The sequence below is a fragment of the Dermacentor silvarum genome, chromosome 1, assembly GCF_013339745.2.
Source record: "Dermacentor silvarum isolate Dsil-2018 chromosome 1, BIME_Dsil_1.4, whole genome shotgun sequence".
Lineage (NCBI taxonomy): Eukaryota > Metazoa > Arthropoda > Arachnida > Ixodida > Ixodidae > Dermacentor > Dermacentor silvarum.
In genome coordinates, this window is record NC_051154.1 from 5,834,750 (window position 1) to 5,855,040 (window position 20,291).

Here is a 20,291-nt window from a genome sequence, read left to right on the forward strand (position 1 = left end):
CAGAACCGCATTGCCGAAAGTCAAACTAGGGACCATCACCCCTTTCCAAATCCCTCTCACCACTTCGTTCCTATTTCTGGAGTTCCTTGACTCGTCAGGGCTCTCCGCACGCCTCTAAGGACATTTCTACAAGCGGGAAGGCCTCACGGCCTCCCACCCCACCCCGGGCCTGACCGGCCTGGCACAACACCCCTGCAGACTCTGCAGCACACCAAGGCCTTCCATCTCGGCCTGATACGTGCCGCCTATGCCTGCCGGTTTTGCTTCGCCCAGCCATGGCGACTCCACTCTATCCCTTCTTTCGCTCCCACTTACCCCTCCCCGTTGGCGCTGAGCCGTGCTCCCTCAAGGGCTGCAGAAGATAGCGTCAACCTTTCTCTTTCCCTCAAGAACCACTTATCATCATTATCCTGTACGCCGTGCTCCCTCAAGGGCTGCAGAAGATAGCGCCAACCTTTCCCTTTCCTCAAGAACCACTTACTACTCTCTACTACTACGATGGATGGATGGATGGATGGATGAGGCTGAACCCTTTAAATCGGGCGGTGGCATGCGCCACCTAGCCATGGCTATTAACATAATTTGTACTTTGTGGTGGGTGAAATTTCACCCCTGCCTTAATTTTATCCACCAATCAGATAACCTCTGTTTGGTTATTTCTACCCGCTTAAAGTCTATTTTGCCTTCACTGTCCCTAAACCCCAATGCTTTGAAAAAATCAGCCCCGTTGCCTTGCACTGTAGGGTTAAGCCCCTTACAGAAAAGTATGAGGTGTTCAGCCGTTTCCTCTTCTTCTCCACACGCACAGCACAACGTGTCTATACCTTGGTACTTGACTCGGTACATCTTAGTCCGCAATACTCCCGTCCTGGCTTCAAACAACAAAGAGCTTCCCCTAGAATTATCGTAGATATTTTCTTTGGCAATTTCTTGCTTGAAAGTTCGGTATGTGCCCAGTGCTGATTTCGTCTGCATCCCTGTTTTCCACAGACCCCTCTCTGTTTCCTTAACCTTTTTCTTAACCGCTGTTTCCTGGTTTGCACCCCTCCTGCAGTCCAAATATTTGATTGACAGTTTTCTGGTCAGCTTCCTCCATTTTGTATCAACATTCCTCATGTACTACTGCTTGTTTCCGCAGCGCCATCTGTCGGGTACCCCAGGGAGTTCCATGCGCTTCCGCTTCTTATTTTCGTACCACTGTGGAAGGTACAGTTTCCCTTCTCTAACGTTGGTCTTTATATGTCTTTATTCTGTGACTCTAGTTCAGCTGTGGTACGGTGGCTAGAAGGGGGAGGTGGGAGCAACGCAGCCGTCGGAGAGCGCGGCCCGTGTTGCAGTGATTCATGATGCTGAGTGGTGGCGCGCGCGTCGACACTAAGATGCCTCCGCTGTAGTTAGGCTGCTGTCGGAGCTAGCGAGTGCGCTTGGTTCGCATGGTTCTGATCGCTTATTTTTGCTCCACGCTCGCTTCTGTTCGCATTCACGCTGTGGAGCTGTGCCTCCTTGTGGTGACAATATTTCTACACATTTCCATGCCGTAAGAAGCCATGGCAAGTCGCATGAGACGACAGACGCACCGTTTTGCGCCGGGCTGCACAACAGGCTATTTTTTCTGCTAGAAAAGCAGAAAAGAACACCCCTTTTCTAGGTGTCTGATGACGATGAGGCATTTAAAGCGTGGCAGCGGGCCGTGCCCCGTGCAGCCAACACCTTAGACAGGACTTCGAAGATCTGCCTGCACTTCAAACCCCAGTTGAATCATATACATGGTGTCCCAACTATCATGCAACAAGATTTTTAAAATATGCAAATTCCCCCTAACTGGGCAGAACCAAGGCAATGTTCTTTGACGTCGTTTCTAGATACTCAGATTATTTTTTTGAATCTGCCTAATTATTCAAATATTATAGTTAGATGAAAAGTATCAATGAGAAAATTGTAGAGCAATATGATAAACTCCCGATACAGCTTTCTGTTGCTCAATATGTGTTACATAAAAGTGTTTTTCCCAGCGTGAACGAAGCCCGCGAATACGCGCAAAATTGGCGCGCGACTGGCCGCTCGAGGCACTTTGCGTGTATTCACTGGCTTAATTCTTTCACCATCGGAAAACACTTTTATGCAGCACGTATTGAGCAACCGAAAGCTGTATCGGTAATTTTTCAAGTTGCTCTACAATTTTCTCGTTGATACTTTTTATCTAATTATAATATTTAAGAAGTTGAATAATTACTTAGGACTAATTATGTAAGTATAGGCGGAATGCAAAAATAATCTGAGTATCTACAAGCGATGGCAAACAACACTGCCTTGGTTCTGCCCAGCTACGGGGCATTTGCGTATTTTTAAATCTTGTTGCATGTTATTTGGGACACCCCGTATATTGAATCCTTTAATCAAGTGCTGTCTGTCGTTCTTTTGAGTATTCTTCATGGTCACCACCAGTCTAGTTCATCGCATTGGCAACTAAATAAGGGTTGTTTACTTAACTCCTATATAAAATGATTTATAAAGCATCATATATTGGTATTAACCAATTTGACGAGCAGGAAGATGCAGTGCGTCGCAGTAATATGACCTAGGAGCTCTTCACTCCGAGCCTAGAAATCGGTGCAACTTTCTTTACCCACACCACTAGCATAATATTCTTCGCATTAGCTGAAATAATTTTTTTCACTCCCGACGATTCGGGAAAGCACGTAGAACGCGTGCGACCGAGACCAACAAAAATCTTTGTGCCGGCTGTGACATGCCTGAAGCGAATGCACCTTTAACACTGACCACTCACCAGAGGATAAAAATTATGGCGTTTTACGTGCCAAAGCCATGATCTGATTATGAGGCACGCCGTAGTGGGGGACTCCTGAAAATTTGGACCAGCTGGAGTTTTTAACGTGCACCTAAATCTAAGTACACGGGTGTTTTCGCATTTCACCCCCATCAAAATGCGGCCGCCGTGGCCGGGATTCGATCCCACGTCCCCGCGCTTAGGAGCCCAACACGATAGCCACAAAGCAACCACAGCGAGTCCATCAGAGGATGTCTGCTAGTCATTTATTGTCTCCTCTATTAACAAGGTACGGTATGCATTACCTTAATGCTAGTTATGTCAAATATGCGAGCGCTAATTGCGAGCAGAAACGCCCGTTTCGAAACCCGCGGCGCCGTGCCTCCGCGCCCGGGGAGCGATCTTGCTGTCGACTGCAGCGCCGCCGCTGCTGTCATGATTGCTTGCAACACCCCGCCGCCGCCGTTGCTCTCACCTCCCCCTTCTAGCCACCGTAGCTGTGGTTCAGCGGTTCAGCGATTCTGTACCGCTTTTCGCCCGAAGAGCTCAGCACGTTCACCATACTCGCTGCTGCGAAGCTTCGTGACGAATTTGATTCGACCTTTGAAGTTCTCTCCGGTTATCGTGCAAGACGCCAGCGCGCTAGAACTTGGTCGTTTAGTAGGGGCTGCATGGGGGCGGTAGGATAGAGCGGCAACGAAATGGATGAAGCTAGTGACGGCGTTGGCGGGAGGCCGCGAAATGATTCCATCGCTACGGAAGACGCTACCCTTGCTTTTAATTTAGAAGAAGTAAGTCTGACTTCGGTTTTCGTAGCGCAGTGGGTTAGCATTGTCGTCGGGTCTTATTTGACTCTTACTGGTTTCTCAACGTGAGGGCGAAACGGCGGTGACAGGCGTTTTCTACTGCCATGTCTTGAAGCTTATGGTTTGCTGAGGGCTAAAATAACTTTGTGCGCTAGCAACATACGTTTGGTTGTGTGCTAATGCCTAGGCAGTTGAATGCGAATAGCTGTTGTAAATTTCATTTTTTTTTCTTTTGTAGTTGGACGACAAAGAATTTGAGCTTCCACCTGTGGAAAATCCACCAACGTTGGAGAGCATATTAAACGAAGTAAGTGTACTGGTAGAGTACTGGTGGCCGGAGCTTCCAAAGCTTTTAGAGAAAATCGAATGCAGTACCAATCAGTCCGGGACTGTCAGGGAATGATAATCGAAGAGGTCCAGGGATATATATAGTCGGACTGGAAACCGCAGACGGTTTGCGGACAGTCTGGGACTGCATAATCGAAGAGGCCCACTGGACTTCGATTATGCAGTCCCGAACTAACCGCAAACCGTCCCAGAGTTCCGGTTCGACTAGCCCTGACAGAAGGGCACGTCACCGTCACATGATCCAGCTGTCGGGGCACTGTGGCCACCCTACCGTGGCTCCCCTGGCTGCCGTCGTCTGCTTGTTTGCAGATAGCCCCCCCTCCTATTCAGCGAATTCATTAGCGTGGCCTCCGAGATGGTACAGCCTCGGAGGCCACGTCGCCGACACAGCCATCGCGTTTGCATAGTGGTATCGCCACCTGAGCGCATAGAATGTGTTTTTAAAGTGCAGCTTATGTCGCGCCCTCGATCTTCCATTAATTTATCATTTCTTTAAATCAGTTAATAAGTACATGTAATTTCTCCTATCCTGTGCTTGATGTCTTTGTTTGATGGCTTCTTATGATATAACTAATAAAAAAAAATTACACCATCTTCCCGTAGGGGAACCCTGAGTAGTATGCGAAGCAGCCATGGGGTCGACTCAAGGTAGTTTTATCAGCTGTATAAACTTGGACATGCAGCAGCACCAGCAACGCGCAGAACTGTTGTTGACGCCATCGGCGTTTTGCCCGCGTTCGCACCAAACGCGCGCGGCATTGGTGACTGTTGCCGGTGCCTCTGGGGCACCTACCGTCGTGCCTCTAACCTAAGCTGCTTCGCATTAGAGTGTTTTAGCTGAGCGCTTGCTGTCCGCTCCGCTCAGACCGGCATATGCTAGCAAATGCCACACAGCCGCTTAGCGGGAACGCTATTGCGCTTGCGCACAACGTTCATACTGTCAGCGGAACGAAGACCGCATCCCTCGCTCCGCTACAAAGCCTACTGAGCGGAGCGTGACAGCGTGTCTACTTGGCCTCTTCGTCGTTTTGCAGCCGAGTTAATAGCGCGCCGCTCGCGTCTCGGCAAGACGCGCTTATCAAATGCGAAATCTATGCAGTTCCCTGCAGTATCTCAGAGCGTTAAATCTGAGCGGAGCGGAACGTAAGCGGCGCTCTGCTAAAACTGTATCATCGCGCGCGGAGCCGCAGGTGTTGCCATTCGTTGCGCAATCCGGAGAGGAGCATCTGAGAGAAGAGGAGGAATGCTGAGAGAGGGAAGGGGAGGAGGATGCGCAATAGGGGTGTGGATGCCGCACGGCGGAGGGAGGGACGGAGGGAGTGACATAGCCCCGACCATAATAAGCTGCTTCGCATCTAAAATCGGGCCCACGGTTTCCCTTCTCGTTCATTACATATCGCGCGAGGCCTCAAATCCGGCAGTATTGATGCCTTCAGGTAGCATGTGTGGGTTTATTAAGCGGCTGCCTTCACCGAAAAAGATCACGTACGTGTGATGCCCGCGACAAAAAAAGGATGTTCCACATCTGCCGTCAAGGCCGTGAGGTGTGGCGCTTGCTTACACTCCCAGGTTTATTTCTAGTGGATGAACATGAATACCCCAGAAAGTGGATGGGGAAACAGTGACGTGGTAGCTCAATTGGTAATAGCATCGCATGCGTAATGCGAAGACATGGGTTTGTGCCCCACCTGCAGCTGGCTGTTTTATCATCCACTTTCATTTCCATTAATTTATTTCTTTAATTCAATTAATAAGTATATGTAATTTCCCCTGTGTTGTGCTTGGCGTCTTTGTTGGCTTCTTATGACTAATGAAATGCAAATCGGGCCCTCGGTTTCCTTTGTTCTCTCACTCTTCATGCCACTTAACTGCTGTAATTAAGCTAGGTCATTGTCTGCGAAATTCAAGATGAACTCCCACACGAGTGTAAACAAAATCGTGATCGTACAACGTCGCTGTTCACGCAGAAAGTGCCCGCCGGTATCCTCAAAGCCCGCGAGACAGTCTACGAATGGCCCAATGCATGTCTTGGAAAGAGTGAATGTACACAGTCTACTAATAATGCACGCCAAAAAGGAAATGCTCGAACTTGGCAACAGAATGGATCAATATTTATGTTAACAGCGGTCGGAAGCTCCGATTGTATAACACCCCAACTATCGGCGAGGAACAGCCACATGGAATGTCGTATGCTTTCTCGCACACCAATTTAACTTGCCTGAAAGGTGAAATCCACCTTTACTGCACATGTAACAATGAGCAGGACAGATTTTGCGAAATGTTTTGATTATGCACAGCGTTGGGCTGCTGAGCACGAGGACGCGGGATCGTATCCCGGCCACGGCGGCCGCATTTCAATGGGGGCGAAATGCGAAAACACCCGTGTACTTAGATTTAGGTGCACGTTAAAGAACCCCAGGTGGTCCAAATTTCCGGAGTCCCCCACTACGGCGTGCCTCATAATCAGAACTGGTTTTGGCACGTAAAACCCCATAATTTAATTTAATCTTTAGATTTCGCGAAATGCACGAACAAAAGCAAGCATATGTGCCTGATTGCTGTGCTTGTCTCTTAAAAAAAACACGAAGACAATTACACAGCGCATAAATGGCTTGCACACAGCACCGATGGAACATGCGATAGCCGAGGCTGAGTGCACAATATTAGCTGTATGGAATGTGCTAAATGTGCAGAAGCACACGGCATCTTTCACAGCATGGCGGCAAACGCCGGGCGCATCTTTTTCAGACAGCCGTTGTCTGCTATAGGTGCTTGGGCCGGTCTGAGCAAAAATCTCACAGCTCCGAGAGTCAGCTGACAGTCTGCGGCTTCCGGTCCACGAAAAACAAACCCAACTCTGGCAGCTGTCGGACTGGTAGGTGGAGCTCCTGAAGCTGTCCGAGAAAAACGAATGTGGGACAGCAGTCCCAAGCAGTCTGGGGCTGTCGGGGACTTAGTCAAAGATGCCCAGTGGGCCTCTTGAATTATGCAGTCATGGACTGTTTGCAAACAGTCTGCGGCTTCCGGTCAGACTAGCCCTGACAGAAGAGCACGTCATTGTCACATGATCCAGCCGTCTGGGACTGTCCGAGGTTTCATTCCAAAGCACTGTGACTGGAAGTCACTCTCCTGGCTGTCGTCATCTGCTCTTAGCTACTCGTAGATAGCCCCCTACCCAGTGAATTCATTATCGTGGCCTCCAAGGTAATGCAGTCACGTTGCTGACACAACCATAAAGCTTGCATATAGTGGAATCACAGCCTGAGCGCTTAGAATGTGTTCGCATAGAAAGTGCTGCGTGTGGTTCTCCTTGTTTCACAGATAGTTTAGCAGCGCGTCAGAAGAAGTTGTGTCGCCGTTCATCGGAGATGGGCCATGGATGAGGTGGGGGGGTGCATCTGGGTTGGTCGACGCCGAGCGTGGGGCTCGACGGCATGCACAACTACAGCTGAAACGACAACGTGAGCGACTGATCCTGACATTGTAGCTGAACGAAACGAGAGAAGTTGGAAGAAGCAGACAGGTTGAGAAATGGTCGTGAATGTGCCAATAAAGCTCCTGCACAGAGGGAACATTGTCTTGACTCTGATACCGAGGCCACGAGAAACGCACGGGCGAACCTAACTCCCAAACAGCGACAACGCCGCGTAGACACCAACGGGCGCAGGAGACTGCCGAAGAGTATGCCACGCGCTTCGTCAAATACGCTGATTTAAGAGTGGCACACACCTACTGGCACATACCCAATAACCCAAGGTGGCATCAAAGAGGTTCATTGAAGACTAGTACAGACCGAGTGGCACATACCCATGATAAGCCAAGACAAACAACGCTAAACTAGGGTTAACAGTGGTGGCGGGCAATAGTTTGTCCTTAGCCAGAGCTAAACCATCAACCAATTTTTTAACTGGTGTAGAAAAAATGTAGCTCCGCCCACTTACACGAAGCCCTTTTTTATAGCAGTAGAGTAGCATGAAAACTACACCTTCTTATGGCAGTTTCGGTGAGTGTAGGTAGTAGACAAACAGGCTGGTCACCTTTTCGCCGGTTCCACTCTTAGCCGATAACAAGTTCTCTTTGGAAATGATTGGTAGTTACGTGATGTGTTCATAATTAGCAGTGCAAGCACAGTTCTGACCGACCGGAAGAGGCCAAGTGAACTGTTCGCTTTCCGAACCATTTAAAGATTCTTCCTCGCCAGCCCGCTGGCACCGAGACGGAAGCCAGCTAGTTGCAGTCCTGATAGGAAGTCACGTGGGCTGAGATCCCAAGACAGCTGCCTAAAGTTTGCAAAATCGAACGCCGGAACAGCTGGGCATGGGATAAACGTAAATATGCTATCAGCTTGGCAGCAGCCGGTGAGGCCAACGTGCTCTTGGTGTAGTCGGCCCATTTATGTTTTGCCAGCTTGAAAATGTATAGTTGCATTTGCGAACATGATCACTTTCGTGAGAGTTCATGCGACTCGGCACAGGACACCCACTGGGCACCTCACTTTGCACAGCGCAACTAACGGCCAAGATGCGAAATCGCGTGCAAGTGATTGTAACCCCAAAAGTGATCTCTCGAGGATGCCTGCACGCAGTGATCACCGCTCACTGGTGACATTGATGAGTAGGCGTGTTGTCATCATTTGACAAAACACAAAAAGCAAGGTACTGGGTGCGTCTTATATACATAAAATCTTGTGCGGACTTGCTTGTGCTTCGATTTCAGAAAGCTTGTTTTGGTTGATGGTGCTTCTCTTCTGCCCCTGTGCTGAAGGAGCTGGGGCTGCGGCTGGTGCGTGAAAATGCACACTGCCTTTGACCATCGAAAAGTTCGCAGTGTATTCTTTTAACATCAACGGCCTAGTTAGAACTCATCGGTTTCGAGAGGCAGAGCGAACACTGTCTAGCTGCGACACCCTCGCTAGCTGCAGAAGAAGTATATATCACCGCAGATACGTGAGAGATGTGAAAAGGGATACCACGGGAGAAAGATGAACTGAAAAGGCACTGCAGTGTGTGGGAATGAGTGTCTACAACGTGCACGAACCACAATGCAGATAGCATGCACGCATGAGTGTGGTGTGCTGTTCAGTCAGGAAGAAGCCTTCACGACACGCATGCACGCACGCGTGCACTGTTGGGTTTGGCGCTGGCTGCAGGTTCCATCTGACCACAGTCAACCACCAATTGTTGCGACTCATGTCCGAGTGGTCATTACGAGTTTACGAGGCTGGTGATGGTGCCAGGTGCCGGGCGATCAAGAGGTCCGAGGCGACGTCCAAGAGATGCAAAAAGCGGTTTATTTACGGCATTTATATTTTGAGAGTTTTTATGTACGAGCATGAACGAGCGCACTTCACAGTACTGAAGGTCCGCTTTTTGAGCACATCATTAACCCCCTTTCTTTCGTAGGGGAAATTCACTGATGTTGTTCTCGGCCAATGACAATCGTCACAGTTAGCAAAATCCCGTCCCTGGAGACGTGCCACATCGCTGGTCTCCGCCTCTGGTGTCCAAGCTTCGACCCGCCTTCTATGCAATGATAATGCAATTTCATGAGAAGCTAAGGTCGGCGCTGTTCCCACGAAGTCGTCAGCGTAGGCTTTTTGCAGCAATTAGCCGGTGATACAATGCCGAAGACCCCTTCACAGTTTAGGGTCCTTCACTGAATTCGACTCGTTCATCAGCTCAGACAAACCTGCGGCACAGAACCACTTGTCAATCACCTTGACGTGATGCATGCTTCGTTGCCAGCTCTATGGCATTGAAAAGCATACAGCAGGAATGGCCTTGACGTGATGCATGCTTCGTTGCCAGCTCTATGGCATTGAAAAGCATACAGCAGGAATGGCCTTACATAGCGGCACACTCACCGGTATGCATACTTTGTCCAGAAGGATCGACAGGTTCAACAGCATTCTGTAACTCCAGGTTTGCTGGTGAAGCATTCTTTGTTGAGAAGGCCGCCAGGCACAACAGTTCTAAATGCCAATCGTAACAGTGCGTGCTCACCACACACATGCAAGCACCCACAGAGAGAGAGAGCTTCAAATGGTTTGCTGCTGCTGCTTGTATAGCACTGCCTCACAAGGTGGAAGTGCATTAGAACCTTAGAAGATAATGTTAAAAGTAATGGAATAAGGTGGTGTAGCCAGTTGACTGAGCGAGGTAAAAGTCCCCAAGTGCTCGCGTTGCAATCCATCAAGTCCCAATGAAGACGGTGGCGAGCGCTTAACGCCTCTTTTTATTGTCTGCTAGCCAGAGAACTTCCTTACTTGGGGGGATGTCTAACTGGCAGAATGGGCCCAAGAAGGGGTCTCGCTTGATAACTCGTAGCTTCAGCTATACCATCACATCTTTCACCGCAAACTTGCAGCCTCGCGAGCAGATTCTGCCCCTGCAGCACAATTTAGGGCAGTGGGTGGCTTGCACGATAGGCCAGAGAAAAATCTCACCAACAACTGAGATAACGTTTACATATTTCGTTTCTTTTATTTTTTATGTTCAAGATAATGGTACGTAGTGGAAAGCAACGTAAGACAGAGGGGAATTTTTTGCATTGTTTAAGTCTGACATGAATTCTGTGTGGCTGTTCTTTTTACGCACAACAATGAATACTGCCCTTGAAATGTTACTGTCAGCTAACGCTTGGTCCATGGTCTGCGCTATTCCCTTGATCAAAGTTACTATGTTGTACTTTACTCAGTATCTTTAAAGAAAGACCCACAGCACACGGACGAGTATTTCAAATGAAAATTCAACCCAAAATGGGTTACTACACTTTCTTTAGCACTCTCACACAAAAGATAACGGAAGGCACCTCCCAGACAATCTGTTATTCACAGCTAGAATATTGCCTGACTTTTGCTCTTCAGTTGTGCACAGGGTAAATCTGTGATACCATAATGAGCACCAGTCGCACATGACAGAGTGATGTATGTCTCAAGTCCATGCAGATCCCGCATTCCCATTTCCGAGTTTGCTTACATCTTCGTAGACTTGTTACTGCTGCCCAAGCATCCTCAGAAAAAGAAACTGTGCATGTCAACATTTCCATCCATGACACTACAGTGTACAAACCCTGGCCTTTGCTCAGCATCGCATTCTTTCATTTGCTTGCCTTGCATTGCACACTGCCGGCATAATAAGTGCAACCCGTTAATGCCAGCAGTTTGGTCTTTTTACTTATTATCAGAGTTGCTATGCCGGCTGCTTTTTCCAAAATTATTCTGCTGGTAAACTTCCACATGTTGTACTGTGCCGGCTGTCACATAACTGCAGCCAGCCAATGGGGGCGAAGTGGCGGCAACATGCACTTTTGTAATTAGCGCTTGTGTCGTCATTTGATAAGAGCATCACAGCAGTGCAATGCGCGCCGGTCAGCGTAATCTGCTGCCGTACACATAGTTGTATTATGATGGTGTGCCCCCTCACATAAAACGCCGCTTCATAGCCACTTGACTCACACCTGAGGCAAATAACTGTTACTGCTGTACTACAGTGATGCCAAGGTGCCCTTGTCTTTCTCATTACTGTTGAAGTATTGTCCAAAAGTTCCTTCAGAAAAAGTCTATAAAGCATCACTGCATTCGTAGCCACGCTCTGTGCTTAGAGCTTTCCCACACGGTAAATTTTTGCTCACTTCAACACAATTAGTCATGGGTAATTTAATGCAAGAAAAACATGCATTTAATGAGCTGCATTTTTATAATACTTCTGGTCCATGGTTTATTTAATTGGCCCTCTTTCCAGGATGCATTAATGCTTTTTTTCCGGAATCGCACCTATTTTATATCTGAAAGCAGCTAAGCTGGATATAAGACAGTAAAGTTAAATTGGCCTGTTATGTTATTTACACTTGGAGATGAAAATAAACTAGGTTGTTATGTTGCACTGTTTTCCACTTTTTTAATTGGTTGCAGCTTTGGATGCAATAATGATTGCCCTTCTCGATAATCAACAATTGCCGTTGTCTTATTGTCGCTGGAAACACCATGGTGGTGGTGCCATGGTTAGGTAATTTCTAAGCGTGATAGACTCCTACTACATGTGATCAATTAACATGCTGTATTGAAGCTTCTGTGCGAGTTCATGACAAGTTGTGTTTCGTTTGACAGTAGTGCTTTTCTTTCGAGGCACGTTTGGCATGGAGTGGCGCCTAACACCGACAAAAAAATATATATATATCCCCTTCAGTCAGGAATTATGATAGACTTTCGATAAATGTATGAAATTTACAAATATTTATGCCAAGGCAATGCATGCTCCATTGAAAGCAAATCTAGGTAGTGGAAGGACTCCTTGTGCATATTATGATGACTCATTATAATTATAGAGTTATCGAATATCTGCTTAGTGATCAGTCAGTTATACTACGTTTCTTCATAAAATAAATTTAGTAAACCACTCGAATTACATACACAATTTAATTATTCGCTGCAAGCATTACTAGAAAGGAAAAAAAAGTTATTTCACAGCTGCTACCAAACCGCTTCACGTCGAACAGCCCGTCAAACACGGTAGTGCCTTCACCAAAGCGGTCGTCTATAGTGACACATTGCACTCAGAAATAAAATGGAGGTGCATTAGGTAAACGGAATTTTCAAGTTATTATAAGCTTAATGTTCGCGATCTATTCCTTGACACCACTGCAGAGAAATTGCGAAAATAAGTCGCGTACACAATTGTGTACGCCGTGACTGAAGGGGATATATATATATCGCCGAGAGCTAGTGGGGCTATACTAGTGAAGGTGCAACCACATTAGGAAGGCCCACTAAGCTTCAACAAAGTCACTCCCTCACCGGAACAGGAATTGGCCTCCCTGGTGCAGTATTCGGTCACTACCTCCCTCATGACTGCTACAATTTACCCATGGCCCTCAGTCCCCAGCGGCTGCGGAGCATCTGACCAAGGCGGCGGTCAGACCTGCGACGCGGCAGGGGGTGCTAAGAATCTCTGGGTCCAGACAGGCCGCCAATGGAAACTGAACCTGGCAACCAAATCTTGACTGGGAGATTACCACTGTCGTTGAAAAGAAAAGTGTACAATCATTGCATTCTATCGGTGCTAACATATGGGGCAGAAACTTGGAGGTTAACAAAGAAACTCGAGAACAAGTTAAGGACCGTACAAAGAGCAATGGAACAAAAAATGTTAGGCCTAACGTTAAGAGACGGGAAGAGAGCAGTGTGGATCGGAGAACAAACGGAGATAGCCGATATTCTAGTTGACATTAAGCAGAAAAAGTGGAGCTGGGCAGGCCATGTAATGCGTAGGGTGGATAACCGGTGCACCATTAGGGTTACAGAAAGCATACCAAGAGAACGGAAGCACAGTCGAGGAAGTCAGAAAACTAGGTAGAGTGATGAAGTTAGGAAATTCGCAGGCGCAAGTTGGAATCAGCTAGCGCAAGACAGGGGTAATTGGAGATCGCAGGGAGAGGCCTTCATCCTGCAGTGGACATAAATATAGGCTGATGATGATGATTAAAAAATTACAAAAAAAACTTGTGTAATAAAATTTGATTACACCTCAATAAACAAAGCTTGGCCAGTGATGCTCGCTGTGCACGCCGGAGTACACGTGCTCAAGGAAGTAGTTGAGAAGGATGGTTTGAGGCATTGCTTGCCTTAAGAAATAGCTGGCCTTAACACCCTTTGCAACCAGCAGGAGAAATCTGGTCACAGTAGCACATGTTGATACTTTTTGTGTTTTGTGGGAAGCATGATAACTTGTGTGAATTGTGATACTGAAATATGGAGGCATAGGTGGTCCAAACTAATCCTCCAAATGTGCATACTGTGCTATTGTCGAAAAGTTTAGTTGGGTCTGGAATGCTTGATGTGCTTGTGCAGGTGGATGGAGGCTCGCTGAGTGACGAAGAGGTGCCCAACCAGGCAATCTTCCATGGAAGCTGTGATTCAGTGTCTCTTGGTAGCGTTGACTCAAGGAGTCTGCCAGCAGAGAAAGTGTGAGTCCTGTGCACTTGACCACTACACGAATGTGCAGTCTGTCACCCACATTCCAAGGCAGTTGCATTATGTGGAGGCAGTGTGTAGTTAATCGCAACAGCCTTGGTCTGGTGACTTCATTTGTATACTAATTAGTAAGCCACAACTGAAAACTTGCGCCAGCATATCAAAAACGTTACTCTAGGCTATGGCTAAATCAGAATTTTGAGGTATCCAACTCAGCATAGCATAAATGATACGTTGGACATTACATAGTGCTTTCATTGGTTTACCATCCCTCGTGTGCTTTTTTAAAGTGTGGATGAGCGCTATGGCCACATTCAAATGATGGTGATGGATACTTGTTTATGAGCGAGAACGGGGCTCTGAGTGAGGCCTTCATGTGTTGTAGTTGTCTGGTCTGCTAGCTATCACTGGCCAAGGCATCATTGCCAAACCATATGGCCCCATAATGTGGGCACTGAACAAGGGTGTGGCAAGTGGTGAAGTAGCGAGTGTATTGGTGAGGGAAGTGACAGGAAATGTTTACCCCGGTTGCTTTGAATCGGAGAAATTGGTACCAGCAGTGGTTATGGCAAAGGTAGGGGTGTGCCATAAGGAAGTCAAGTTTTCAGCTGAACCTGTATGCAATGCACAATTAATGGTGTCTTGCATTTTTGTCAGTGTGAGCCTGGTCAAATGGTTGGACTATCATCAAACACATGATTCTGTCAAATTTGATAATGTATTCCACCTGTTTTACCGCCCACTGGTAGTACTATTATAAAGATTCAGGAGAACCCACCTCAATATAAATGTCGAGGTTGATTTGATTAGCATTGAAGCAATGTAGCAACACACCATATGGCCACCACTGAAGCGTGTCATGTATGAGGCTCCTTTCTCGCAGTTTCCTCTGGACACTGTGCGCCATCTAGTGGCGTCGCGGCGAACTCCACAAGTGGCTCGTGTGGGAATTCAGACAATCTTATTTGAATACATATATATGACGTGGTTTAAATCCGCCCAGCACCAGAGAAAGTTGAAGGTGGTGGTACCTCAGCAGTCATATTGCAAGTAGTGCAGATTTCGCCACAAGGTGATGCCACTCAGTCGTGATGTAAAAAAAATCCTCTTTGCCAATTCTTCAGCACAGGGATCTACTTTGGTGTTTCCCTGTACTTTTTGTGAGGCCCGAGTGCTGCCATGGTTCACCAGTGTCACAATTGAACAATGGTGGGACCTCCGAAGTGCACTGCTGGTCACCTTGGTCAATTTGTGTCTATATTAGCATGAGGGAACAACATTAAAAGTAAAAAACACTTTCGTCCCTCCACTGTGTTTGTCTACTCCTATACTCGTCTTTAGGTTAGCATTCCTGATCGTGGCAATGCACCTGGCACGAGAAAAGGACAAGCAAACATTTTTATTTGTGGGAGAAGTGGTTCTTGTTGGGAAGAGGAAAAGTTGGCACTATCATCAATGGCAAAAATTTGGGTCAGAACAAAAAAGAGAGGGTTCTGGTGGCTGGACTGTAACTGCCTTGCGGACAGCAAGCAGCTGAACATCAGCCAGCAGGGAGATAGGTTAAACAGCTGTGGAAAGTCTAGGAGAAAGTAGAGAGAGGCAGAGTGAGAGAGAAAAGGAACTATCTGCAGTGCTTGTATTATTTATAAATTCTGTGGAAAGCTATCTGCCGGCAGCGCTGTCCATGCCGAGTTTACAGTACATGCATAGGTGCAGCCAGGTATCATGCACTGACTGCTCCAGAAAGTTGTACAGTCTCTAATGATCTGTGTGGCCACAGTAGACAGCTCAAAACTATAAGCAGGCAGCCCATATGTGTGATAGTAGCAGTAACTCAGCATACTATCACATTGCATGGCCATACCTGTCATGTTCCCCAAAACGTAGTCTTTGTCCACTTAAGCCTGGACACAAGCTAGCATGTGCACTTAAGCTTAGTGTCCACGAGCTACGCTGTTGTAGCACATCAGTAAAACAGGAAAGTATGAGATCAAAAAGTGCTACAGGTACTAAATCTGTCAAAACTGAATAAAATTTGCGAGAAAGTGTACAATAAATGGCAATCAGGATTATTATTGTTAGTATTAAGAGCACCTTCTGTACATGTGTATAGATAGCTGTTGTGAGCACGTGCGCACACACAAAAGAAAGTGTAATGGGGGCTCACACTTCTTGCAGATAGCATATGTGCTGCACCAAAAAAAAAAAAGAGCTTACATGCTATGGGAATGTAAAAACCAATATCCGACAAATAATACCGTGACCCTCTCGTCGAGATGGCACGCCGCCCTGCGCAGCTCCCAACTCGACGACCAACTCTGGGCTACCCAGCAAGCCTGCGAGGCGGCGAAGAGGCAAGACCTCGATGTCCCCACGTGGGAGGCCTAGGCCCAGCCAGCTAAACTGCTGGTTTAAATAAAAGTTTGTTCCTCCTCCTCCTCAATGCTATCTCAAAAGGAATTGCAGGCTGTGTGTGATCCCCACTCCATCAGTGGATTAGTGCACTTTTGCAGATGTTTCACTGCAATACTGCCAGTTGTGGGGGTAGGTTTGCACAAGGCTCACCCTACGAGTGACGGTCAGAAAAGGGCACAACGCTCCTCCACTATGCAACGCACAAAGGGGCTACGGCAGGGTTCGTTGACTCTCCGACATGGCACAGAGAAGGCTCCTAAGTCAGATCTCCAACAAACATGGGTTTATTCACCCAAGAGACAGCACAGTGCGGCAGTCATGGCGCTTACGGGCAAAGGCTCACCGCAACGCCGATGGAGTACGCGCACCCACTGCTCTAGGGCTAAGCAGGTAGCTGCCCACCGGGTAGTGGTCCACGAGGAGTCGCGAGAGCAAAGGTCCCGCGTAACCAACTTGTTGTGGGCCTGTGAGCATCTGCCGCGGTGATGAAGCACCCTGCGGAAGAAAGCTCGGGTGGAGCTTTCTTTGAGTGGCACTCGCGAGGCCAATCAGGGTGCGTCCGGTGACGTTTGCTTGTACGGTGACTCAACCCCGGGAGGGAGAAGCACGGTTTGCACAGGAAATAAGCTCCGGCGTGCTAGCCATGTTCCTGATGTTGGCATTGCGGCGGCGGTTCCCGGCGATCAAGCTAAGCACAACGCGCGAGCTGTGGGACGAGGCGCAGGAAGGCACCTCAATCCCCACATTCCCCAAGCCAACGGTGCAAAGTCTAAGAGGGTGTTGTAGGCTTCATCGGGACCAGGTCAGGGAGAAGGTGCCACAGCAGTTCGAAGAGGCGAAGATGTCGCTTCTCTTGATGTGAAGCCAGGGCCTGCCTTGGTCACAATAGTTCTGCACACCAGGAAGGGCCCACTGCCATGAGGAACGGTCGGTAGCCCAGAAAGGTCGAGGTGGGCCAGCACCATGGGTAAGCCAGCAACGCTTGAGGTCCGCCGGACAAGAACTACCAGGAACGCACAATCTGGGCTCCCCAGATTGCACGCTGACAGGAATGGCAGACCGGGATGACTGGCAGCTGGGTTAGCAGTGGTAGCCAGAGTGACTACCCTCGGCCAGGGGCCAGAGTTTGCTGGGCAAGCTGGCCGCTGTGAGTGTCAACCTAGGCAGCGGTATCAAGGCTGGCACCAGTTCGTGGCCTCCAAGGCATGAGTCAGTTGCAGCGGAAGGACCAGGGACAGCAGGCCTCGTGGTCAGCAACAGACTGGCATGGTAGGACCAGGTACAGCTTGGCTCTTGGTCAGGAAGACTGGACGACGCAGGGGTAAGGACAAGCAAGCCTCTCAGCATAGCCGGCTTGCCACGAAAGGTGCCCGCCCAGTTGATCGAATAAGAAGGGGCGTTTGCCAGGCGGAGGCAACACATAAGGTGGTATACTAGGCCACATGGGTATGTGTTCGATGTGCGTCCTCGTGTTGTAGCTGCATTTCTCATTCACCGGCACGGTAGGGAATAAAGTCCGGCTACCTGCTAGCGGGAGAAAACTGACTAGACGTGTCATAAAGTGGGTCAGCATGAGAGGTTATATAGGCCACAAGGGCCTGTCACCTCTTCAATGTGCGCCCTGGCACCGTAGTTGCATTTCTCCCTTCACCTGCCCGGTAGAGTCCGGCTAGCAGGTGGTGGGAGAAAGGCTGCCTAGGTGCGTTTCCGCTGGTTGTAACCGGTGGCGTGGCCTGGGGCCAGCCGTGTCACGGTTTGCCTGTGGTTCGTTGACCGCCTCCCCCTCTCCCCAGTTGCTGCTCCTGGCAACGAAAGGTTTGAGGTCCGAGACGTGGACTGTACCGCCGACTGTTCTCCGTTGGTCTCCACTCAGTACGGGCTCAACTATTTGGCCGACAGGGAGGCAGAGATGCTTTTGGCAGCGTCACTCAAGACATGGTTGCGTCTGAGGATGAGACTGCCGACACCGTAGTGCACATCCCGATGTGACCGGTCCTATTGGGCCTTTTGTCCAGATAGCGTTTTTGCCAGGTTAGAACTGGCTTGGTCAAGGGCCACTTCCATTTGTGTGCGCAGTTCCGCCGTGTAGCCAGAAAGTCCTGCTTTCGTGGTCTGCAGAATGTGGTCTATGGTGTTTGGCAGTTCTCCCGAAGTTGAGGAAAGCGGGCATGTGCCCAGTCGAGCGGTTCACTGTGGTCCGCAAGGAGAAGCCTATCTCGATATAGCGCAGGAGAACTCCATTGACGTCCAGCAGATTCAACGTGCCCGCAACAATACCAGCTGCGTCGCACTCAGCACCAACGACAATATGTGTGTGCCCAACAGCTTTGCCGCCCCGCTCTTCTTGGGAGCTCGGCTCTGAGCCCATCAACTATTTGTCGACAAAATCGATCGCTCTGCTGAGCCTGTAGTACTTCTTGCCTGCTGAAGACGATACCAGTGGAGGTAATAGGGTCCACCAGGTAAACGTCCTCTTCTGAGGCTGGTAATCCGGGGATCGCTCTGCCACTGGTGGTCGCACCATTCGAGCCATTGGAGATGCAGGCTCCTGTCTCTACTGAGTGCATGAGGTTTGCCCCTTTCGAGCCATTGGAAACACAGGCTCCGGTCTCTACTGAGTACATAGGGCCTTTTGAGCCATTGGAGACTGTGGCTCCGGCTTCTACTTGGTGTGAATGCTTGCGGGTGTTGCGGACAGGAAGGTCAGACGCCGAAACGGAGGTGTGCAACAAAGCGTCCGCCACCCCATTTGAACTCCCTTTCCAGTAGTACACAACAAAGTTGTACCGCTGCAGTGTCAGCGCTCAGCACATGAAGCAGCCCGAGGGCTTGCACAAGCGCTTAAGCCTGGTGAGCGCCATGTGGTCAATCTCTACCACAAATGGCACTCCATCAACGTAGCAGTCAAACTTCCGGAGAGCAAAAACTGTTGCGAGACATTCCCATTCAGTCACGCTGTAGTTGCGCTCGGCGACGTTAAGTGAGCGGCTGCCAAAGGTGACTGGTTGGAGAATGCCATTGTGCTCCTGAAGCAGCACAGCCCCAAGGCACAGGTCGCTCGCGTAAGCTGGGACAACGAACTCCCTGCTGAGGTCGGGCAACTTCAGTTAGGATATGGCCATTAGAGCTCGGGATAGTGCTTGAAAGGCACCCTCCTGCTCAGGACCCCAGCTCCATCGTGCCGACGTTTTCAACAGTGCCGTCAAGGGCGCTAGTGGTGCAATTGGGGATGAAAACTGTCTGTAGTAGTTCAACATTCCCAAAAAGCGCCTAAGGCCCTGAATGTTCACCAGCATCTGGTATTCGACTATAGCTCGGACCTTCTCTTCGCACGGCAGAACACAACCCCTGTCGATGGTAAAGCCCAATAGGGAAATGCAAGTCTCAGCTATTTGGGCTTTCTTCGGGTTTAGGGTCAACCTGGCGCAATGTATTCTCTCGAGGACGTCCTCCAGGTGGCAGAGGTGCTCTTCAAACGTTCGAGAGAAGATGACAATGTCATCGAGGTACGCCAGCGCATACCGCCACTTAGCATCCCCGAGAATGCGGTCAATCAATCTCTGGAACGTAGCTGTAGCTCCAGAGCAGCCAAATGGCATACGGGTGAACTGGTAAAGGCCTCGGTGAGAGCTGAATGCAGTTTTCTCCGCATCAACCGGCTCCATCTGAACCTGGTAGCTGCGGCTAGCATCCAGGGTGGTGAAGTAGCACGCATCGCCTAGATTAGCCACGATTGAGTCCACGTTTGGCATAGGATAGGCATCCTTCCTCATGACCTCGTTCAGCCGGCGGTAGTCCACACAGAGTTGAAAATGGCCGTCTTTTGGGGACCATTGACTCCGGAGAACCCGAGGGACTGTGTGAGCGCTGGACAATACCGGTCTCGATAAGCTCATCCAATGCTTGATAAATTGGCTTCCTCTTGGCCATACAAACGGGGCGAGGATTGCATTTCCACGGCAGT

General features: G+C 49.0%; 1 protein-coding gene across 2 annotated transcripts in view; it reads left to right on the plus strand.

The window, feature by feature from the left end:
* Positions 1-3,285: 3,285 nt before the first annotated feature.
* LOC119456269 (vacuolar protein sorting-associated protein 8 homolog) overlaps positions 3,286-20,291 on the plus strand; it is a 109,525-nt gene continuing 92,519 nt past the window's right edge. For both annotated transcript variants that reach the window (XM_037717942.2, XM_037717951.2), the window contains exons 1-3: positions 3,286-3,579; positions 3,833-3,901; positions 13,790-13,905. In XM_037717942.2, the coding sequence (XP_037573870.1) occupies positions 3,490-3,579; positions 3,833-3,901; positions 13,790-13,905 (275 nt within the window). In that variant the 5' untranslated portion in view covers positions 3,286-3,489. The remainder of the gene's footprint in view (positions 3,580-3,832; positions 3,902-13,789; positions 13,906-20,291) is intronic.